We start from the raw sequence: 8,817 nt of genomic DNA, 5'->3' as shown, positions 1-8,817 counted from the left end.
TTTTCAGTTTAGCGGATAGATCTTGGTTTCTGCTTTCTAATGATGATTTTTGAAATATTTTAGAGTAAACCCTAATAACTTTAGAGCTGTTTTACTGGAGTAAGAATTCTGATCTTGAGCGGAACCACGCTGATCTTGAGCGGAACTAAAATATGATCTTGAGCGGAACCATTTTCTTCTGTCAACATCTTTAATAGCTCTCATTCCTAATACTTGTGTAACTGTAAAAATTCAATTAAATTTCATCTTTGAAGATTTTAAAGTCAAAAAATTAATGTTTTTACGTAAAAAAAGAAACTTTGCCTTCCAAAGTTGTTCTCAAAATATCCGTTCAAATGTAGTGCTTGCTTAACCTTCCAAAACTGTTCGCAAAATCTGCGTTTCGGGGAAATTTTGACTTGTAATTTGTTGTTATTCCCGTGGCCGCAAATGTTGACAGATTTTTATGATATTGCATTCATTGTGTAGGTTATTTTTTCTTGTTTCTAAATATTTTAAAAGGAAGTTAATTTGTTCTTCTAGGTTGTCTGTAGTTGGCTCCGAATGAAAAAAGTCTCAAAAAACCATTTTATTTTTAAATTGCTTATAATTTCTGACAACTTTGCAGTATTTGGGTGTTTTTTTTTAATTTCTGGAATTGTAAAGAATATATCTATCCGACAATGTATTAATATGTGGGGGTCCAATGAATATTTTTTACCGCTATTCTGGATTTTCCGGTAGAAAAAAAACTAACTCAAAACAAAGATATCCAATTTTGTCTTTGCATCGCTGTATCTCATTGTTTAATGAATTGATATTTCAAACTTAAATTTAAGTTTTTTCTCGTTAATTTGATTAACATTTTCATAGAACAGGTTACTCAAAAATGTCAGTTCTTCAGTAAACTGTAATTATGATTAAGATGCGCTGAATCTGCGCTTCGGGTCATATTGACCTGAACGACTTTTGAAGGTAACGACAGAGTCAGAAATACATAAGATGATGCCTGAAACTACAGATTTTGCAAAAAAAAACTGTACATTGCTTTAAATCAATGTTTTAATATCTGATTTTTTGTCATTTCTCATTACCTTAATTCCTTTAATTTCATTGGAAATTCATGATAAAATGGAACATTTTTTAATTTTAGTTGGGAAAAATCAGTTTACGTTGAAAATCTTTTCATTCTTTTCTAATTCAAAGTAAGAAACCTAAATTTAATATTGACCAAAAAATATTATAATTATGGAGATCCGATCAAAGTTCAAAAATTCTGTGAAATCTGTGATGAAAGTTTCCTCAAAATTCTGTGAAAAACAATTTTTTCTGTGATTTCGGCAATCTTGCTCTAAGCAACTCATTCATAGAATAAAGTTTATTATAAATTCCAGTTTCTTATGAATCAAGAATAAATTTATTTATATTTAAAATTTATGGAAACATTAATTATTTAGCTCGATTGATAAAACGATCATTTCTCAAACCGACTTCCAGTTCGAGCTCAAGTGTAAAAGCAAACACAAGGGAATTGGATAGAGTTTCAATACCGGGCCACCAATTGAATCGTGGAGTATTATAAAATAGCTAACCCGGTGTGCTTTGCTACACTTTGTAAAACTGAAGGAATGTGTGTAAAAAACAATTTAAATTTTTGTTTATTAGGTAGTATATCGTTTTCAATTGGAATTTGAACACATAAAAAAACAAATGAAAGCTTCTTCTTAAAGTACGAATAGTAATGGAAATGAAGATTGATTCTAATTCTGAAATAATGACTTAACTTTATTGGCTTCATTAGTTCTCGAATTATGCCAAAAATAAGTATGAAAGCCTTCCTCCTCCTTCCCGTCGACCCTCTGAAAGAAAGAATCAAAAACACATTTCTTGTACCCCAAAAATTTAAACTTTTTGTGTGCCTAGCTTGGTACGCTATGACACCAATTAATTAATTTTTTTTCTATTCGAATTTAATTTTACATCTTTTCTTTTCCTGAAGCTGATAATATAAAGAAAATACAAAGATGCTGCATATATTCAGGGGTAAAAATCGCGTGTGAGACATTAGGCATAAGACAGCGCACCTAGCGGTTTATTTCGGAAGCTAGTAGTTCCGCTCAAGATCAAAGATGGTTCCACTCAAGATCATATTTTACATTTGAAAACTACGCGATTTATTGATATTTTGATGGAAAACTTGTTACAAAAACCCGAATAATGCTTCTTTAAGAATTTTCCTACCATTTTAGTCATTAAGAATCAGTTTATAACGGCCAAGGGTTACATAAATTGACGTTCAAATTCAGCGTAGATTGATGAAAATTGCAGCAGAAAAGCGTATGTTTTTAAATCTTCTAATAACATTATTTCAGTTAATAAACTTTAGCAAAAATGTTAATGCTTGTTTGAAAAGATTTTGAAAAAGTGTTTTTTCAACATTTTGATAAGATTAATAAACAATCATTGCCTTTATCTTAGGAAAAATAAATGGTTCCGCTCAAGATCAGATTTCGACTAGTTCCGCTCAAGATCATTTACCCTACGCTCATTTTTCGATCGCAAAAGAGTACATGTAGGGTAAATGATCTTGAGCGGAACTAAATGGCTCAATTCGACGCAACTCGGATCAGTTGATCAAGCGGTTTGGCTTTAGGTTATATCCGAACAAAATTTTTTTCAGTTCAGCAGATAGATCTTGGTTTCTGCTTTGTAAAGATGATTTTTAGAAAATTTTAGAGTAAATCCTTATAACTTTAGAGCTGATTTACTGAAGTAAGAATTCTGATCTTGAGCGGAACCACGCTGATCTTGAGCGGAACTAAAATATGATCTTGAGCGGAACCATTTTCTTCTGTCAACATCTTTTAAAGCTCTTATTTCCAAAACATGTGTAACTGTGAAAACTTCAATTGAATTTCATCTTTGAAGATTTTAAAGTTAAACACTTAATGTTTTTACGTAAAAAAAGAAATTTAGCGTTCCAAAGTTGTTCTCAAAATATCCGTTCAAATTTGTTTCTTGCTTTAAAAAACTCCAATTTTCACTCAGATTCACTGTATCTTATTTTGAAAGAATCGATTCTCTTATTTCAAATTTTAATTTTTTTTATCTCAAAAACTAAATTCGTTAGTATACTTGATTAATTATTTGAATGTGCATGTTTAGGGTCATATTGCCCATAACAACTTTTGAAGGTAACGACAGAGTCAGTAATACAAAAGAATATGCCTTAAATTACAGATAAAAAAAAACAGAAAAAAACTGTACATTGCTCTAAATCAATGTTTTAGAGAAAAAAATCAGATTTTTTGTGATTTCTCCTTTGTGATATTCTTTATTACTTTAATTTCCTTGAAATTCATGATAAATTGGGTCATTTTTATATTTTAGTTGGGAAAAATCAGTTTACGTTGAAAATCTTTTCATACTTTTCTAATTCAAAGTAAGAAGCCTAAATTTTAAATTGACCCAAAAACTATAAATATGGAAATCTGTTCGAAATTCAAAAATTCTATGAAATCTGTATAAATTTCAAAATTTCGTGCTCTGTGATACAGATGCTGTGATAAAAGTTTCCTCAAAATTTTGTTAAATTTCAGATTTTTCTGTGATTTCTGCAATCTTGCTCTAAGCAACTCATTCATAGAATAAAGTTTATAATAATAATTCCAATTTCTTATGAATCACGGTAAAATTTATTTATAGTACATATTTATGGAAACATTAATTATTAAGCTCAATTGATAAAACAATAATTTGTCAAGCCGTTTTCCAGTTCGAACTCAAGTGTGAAATCAAACACAAGGGAATCGGATAGGTTTTCAATACCAGGGCACCAATTGAATCGTGGAGTATTGTTATATAGCTCTTTAAACTCGGTATGCTTTGCTACACTTTATAAAACTGAAGGAATGTGTGTAAAAAAACATTTGAATTTTTGTTCATTAGGTAGTATATCGTTTTCAATAGGAATTTGAACGTCATAAACAACCTCTTTAAATGAAAGCTAGGTACTTCTTAAAGTACGAATAGTAATGGAAATGAAGATTGATAATTATTCTGAAATAATGACTTAACTTTATTGGCTTCATCAGTTCACGAATTATGTCAAAAAATATGTATGAAAGTCTTCCTCCTCCCTCTGAAAGTAAGAATCAAATTCACATTTCTTGTTCCCCAAAAAATTAAACTTTTTGTGTGCCTAGTTTGGTACGCTTTGACACCAATCAATTAAATTTTGTCCTATGCGAACTTAATTTTACATATTTTCTTTCCTTAAGCTGATATAAAAAGAAAGATACAAAGCTGATGCATATATTCAGGGGTAAAAACCGCGTGTGAGACATTAGGCATAAGGCAGCGCACCTAGCGGTCTATTTCGGAAGCTATTGGTTCCGCTCAAGATCAAAGATGGTTCCACTCAAGATCATATTTTACTTTTAAAAACTACGCCATTAATTGATATTTTAATGGAAAACTTTTTACAAAAACCCTAATAATGCTTTTTTTATGAGTTTTTCTACTATTTTATTCATTAAGAACCAGTTTATAACGGTCGAGAGTGACATAAATTGACGTTCAAAGTCAGCGTGGATTGATGAAAATTGCAGCAGAAATGCGTATGTTTTTAAATCTTCTAATATCATTATTTCAGTTAATAAATTTTAGCAAAAATGTCAATGCTCGTATGAAAAGATCTTCAAAAAGTGTTTTTTCAACATTTTGATAATATTCATTAGCAATCATTGCCTAGATGTTAGGAACAGTAAATGGTTCCGCTCAAGATCAGATTTCGACTAGTTCCGCTCAAGATCATTTACCCTACTCTTAAAAGAGTACAGTACGTATGGTATCCCTAAGCTAGCACAGCATACCGTTTACTCAATGCCTCACTCTACAAGCTTCATGTGATGCGTTTACAATCCGGTCTGCGCAGTAACCCTCGAAGTTTTTGGAAGTTTGTAAACTCAAAACGGAAATCGAACGTAATCCCTGCGTCAGTGTTCTTCCATGAGACTGTAGCTGACTCTCCAACAAACGTGTTGCGATCTGTTTGCTAAGCATTTCCGGTCAGTTTTTTCGGACAATGCTTCTACTGCACGTGAGTGTATCGAAGCCATTAGCAGTGTACGTGTTCCTATCGATGCAATAGACTTTAACACCTTCGAAGTCAATCAAGAAATTGTCGAAGCTGCTGCAAAAAAACTGAAAAGCTCGTTTGCGCCAGGACCTGACGGAATCCCATCAGCTATTGTCGATGCATCGAAGCAGTATCATCACCTCTGGCTCGAATTTTTAACCGGTCTTTCCAGCAACGGAAATTTCCAGAGATGTGGAAAACTTCGTTTATGTTTCCGATTTTCAAAACTGGCGAACGTCGGAACGTTAAACAATACCGAGGAATCACTAGCTTGTCCGCAGGTTCCACGCTGTTCGAGATAATAGTTAGTCAAGCCTTACTACAGGCTTCATTGCAATATATTGCTTTGGAACAACATGGGTTTCAGTTCTTTCTCAGCCTCCAGCAAGAGCAGTCGATTTTTCGATCTCGGTGCTTGCTGAAAATAAAGGCTAAAGTTAGTTATCCGGTCCGGTGAAGAGTTATACAATGAGTCCGTCACCCGGGGATAACCCGGAACGCACTCTTCCGGAATGGCTAGACCCAACCAACATGCATGGGAAGCTGTACTGTATATTTTTGCGCGCTGCAGATGGACACAATCTAACAAATAACCCGTTCCTGATTGGAAGATCTATCGAGAATCAAGTTGGTAAAATTGAAGGAGCCTTCTACGACCGCAACAAGAAATGGTACGTCTAAATGATACGGTAGATCAGGAATAAAGACCAAGGTAGGCATTTACTTCTACTAAAAAAGCTAGAAGATGGTACTCCCATCGAATTTGGAAGACATCCTACATTAAACACAAAAAAACACACGACGTATTAAAGGACACGACACTTAACGTTCTTACTTAACGGAAAAAGGGTTTAAAATTACCTTTTTTGTCGACCGGTTTCGGGCTCGATGTTGCCCATCTACAGGACGATGTCCGACTGATTACTTGAAGACGGTTAACGTAACCAATTTCCTACACTGCTGATGTATTCGTCGAAAGGGTGTCGCATCATGCGAACTTTTGGTTGATCAGGTTGAAAAGTGGAGATATAATCGGCGGGTCATCTTCGTTCATCAACGGTTTCTCGGCCGTGCTGATGAACATAGACTCCCAAGCGTTAAGGTGTCCAGGTTTGCGTACGCATTTTTTAAATTTGACCTTTTCCCAGTCAATGGAATGGTCAAATTCTGTTGTGTGGGCGGCCACGCTCGATTCATTGATCCTTTTGTTTTCAACGGCATTCTTATGCTCTTTGAGCCGCACTTTAAATTTACGGCGGGTTTGGCCGATGTAAATTGATGGACAACTCTTACATGGAATTTCGTAAATTCCAGATCTTTCCTCTTCTGGAATCCTATCTTTGAGTGAAACTAGCCGATCCTTCAAAGTATTCCCACTTTTGTACGCAGTTTTGAATCCGTGTTGTAGAAGAATCTTACTTATTCCATTAGTTAGTTTCGGATGAAATGGTAGACTAACTCTGTAGGATTCTTTTTTTTTCCGGTCTGAAGGTAGTTGTATCACTTCTATGCTTTTTTCGGGCGTGTTTGCGAAGGATTTTTCGAACAAATTCGTAGTCATATCCGTTCACAATCCCGGCTTCGTATATTTTCTGCTTTTCCTCTTCAAACTCGGGCTTCTCCATCGGAATATGATACAACCGGTGTGCCATAGAGTGGAATGCGGCTTGTTTTTGAGCCCCAAAATGATTCGAGTCGACCGTGATGTATCTATCAGTTGAGGTTGGTTTACGGTAAATTCCAAATTTCAAGGTATTATCCTCTTTTCTTTGAATCAGCAAATCAAGAAAAGGGAGTTTTCCCTCAACTTCTTTTTCAACCGTAAACTTGATCGAGCTATGCTGATTATTGAGGAGTTCGAGTGTCTGTGGGAGATAGCGTTCTTTTACGGATGCAAAAATATCATCTACGTAGCGCCACCAGACACGGGGGAAAAGTTTTTCTTTTTTCTCCAGATCCGTTTCAAAATCTCCCATGAATACTTCGGCCAGAAGGGGGGAGAGTTTGCTACCCATACTAAGGCCAAAGGTCTGTTTATAAAACTTACCCCGAAACATGAAATAGTTTTGTTTCATGCAAACTTCAGCGACGGCGATGTATGCTTCGATCTGATTGGGGGGTACTCGGCGGCGTTCTAAATGTCTTCGTAGGCTGTCGAGAGCATCCGAAGTGGGGACGCTGGGGAAAAGTGCGGAGACGTCAAATGAAACCAGAATTTCGCCTCGACGCACTTTGAATCCTTTTAGGTGTTCCACTAGCTCAATCGAGTTTTTTACACTTTTTCCGTGATTCACCGGGTACTTCTTCATTTCCTCTACCAACCAAGCTGCCATTTTTTCCGTGGGTGTACAAATATTGGAGGAAATGGGTCGCATGGCTATGGGATTTTTGTGGATTTTTGGCAAACAATACAAAGATGCAACCTTAGCGTTCGGAACAAGGAACTTCCTTTCTAGTTTCGAATCCCCAATAAGGTTGGCAACTCTTTGCCTGACAATGTTGGCTTCCTCGATCAACATATTGAGAGGATCTTTTGGTTTCCCGTTCTTGAATGCGCATTCTTCGTATGGGCCCGTTGCTATCATGTCACGGACTTTGGTACCATAATCCTGTTTATTCATGATAACCACTGCATTTCCCTTGTCTGCTCGAGAGTACACCACTTCATGTTTTTTCATTTTCTCTATCACTTTTTCTGGGTCGCTCGAATTCATTTTTGAGCGGCTCTTTTTTTGGGATGTTTTCGCAATAAAATTCCCGATATCGTGGCGAAGGGCAGCTTTTGACGGAAAATTTCGGAACTGAATAGAACTTTCAATATTATTCACTATTTCCGAAATTGGAGCGCTCTGGGGGGCCACGGCGAAATTTAGGCCTTTATTAAGTAAACCATTTTCCGTGGTCGTCAATTGAACGGATGATAAATTAACGACAAACTTATCAATGGTTTGTGGAGCGAGTGTGGTTTTCTTCGTTGCTTGTACATGAGCAAGCGCAAGCAATTTTTTGCGATGCCTTTGTTTCGTGCTGCACACGCGCTTGGCCAAATTACGATCTACCCCTTCAAGCACTGATTGCCAGCAGATCCTTTTCTTCGCAGCGCACTGGAAAACAATACATTCGGCTGCTGTATGGAAATCTTCTTGCTTGAGTAGCATCAGATGAAGTGCGTATAGCTTTTCTTCCACTAACGATAGTGACCGGTGTTTGGACTTTATTTCTTCGGCCAGCCAGATTTTGTGAACGGATATGACTACGAATTTGTTCGAAAAATCCTTCGCAAACACGCCCGAAAAAAGCATAGAAGTGATACAACTACCTTCAGACCGGAAAAAGAAGAATCCTACAGAGTTAGTCTACCATTTCATCCGAAACTAACTAATGGAATAAGTAAGATTCTTCTACAATACGGATTCAAAACTGCGTACAAAAGTGGGAATACTTTGAAGGATCGGCTAGTTTCACTCAAAGATAGGATTCCAGAAGAGGAAAGATCTGGAATTTACGAAATTCCATGTAAGAGTTGTCCATCAATTTACATCGGCCAAACCCGCCGTAAATTTAAAGTGCGGCTCAAAGAGCATAAGAATGCCGTTGAAAACAAAAGGATCAATGAATCGAGCGTGGCCGCCCACACAACAGAATTTGACCATTCCATTGACTGGGAAAAGGTCAAATTTAAAAAATGCGTACGCAAA

At 36.0% G+C, this 8,817-nt stretch overlaps 1 protein-coding gene across 1 annotated transcript; it reads right to left on the bottom strand.

Annotated features, from left to right (window-relative positions):
- Nucleotides 1–6,573: 6,573 nt before the first annotated feature.
- On the bottom strand, nucleotides 6,574–7,833 carry LOC129742418 (uncharacterized). Its single transcript, XM_055734316.1, has one exon. It carries the CDS (start codon nucleotides 7,831–7,833, stop codon nucleotides 6,574–6,576), a length of 1,260 nt encoding a protein of 419 aa, XP_055590291.1.
- Nucleotides 7,834–8,817: the final 984 nt, after the last annotated feature.

The sequence above is a fragment of the Uranotaenia lowii genome, chromosome 2 (genome assembly GCF_029784155.1).
Source record: "Uranotaenia lowii strain MFRU-FL chromosome 2, ASM2978415v1, whole genome shotgun sequence".
Taxonomy (NCBI): domain Eukaryota; kingdom Metazoa; phylum Arthropoda; class Insecta; order Diptera; family Culicidae; genus Uranotaenia; species Uranotaenia lowii.
Note: the sequence above shows the minus strand (reverse complement) of the source record. Positions and strands in the feature narration are given on the sequence as shown.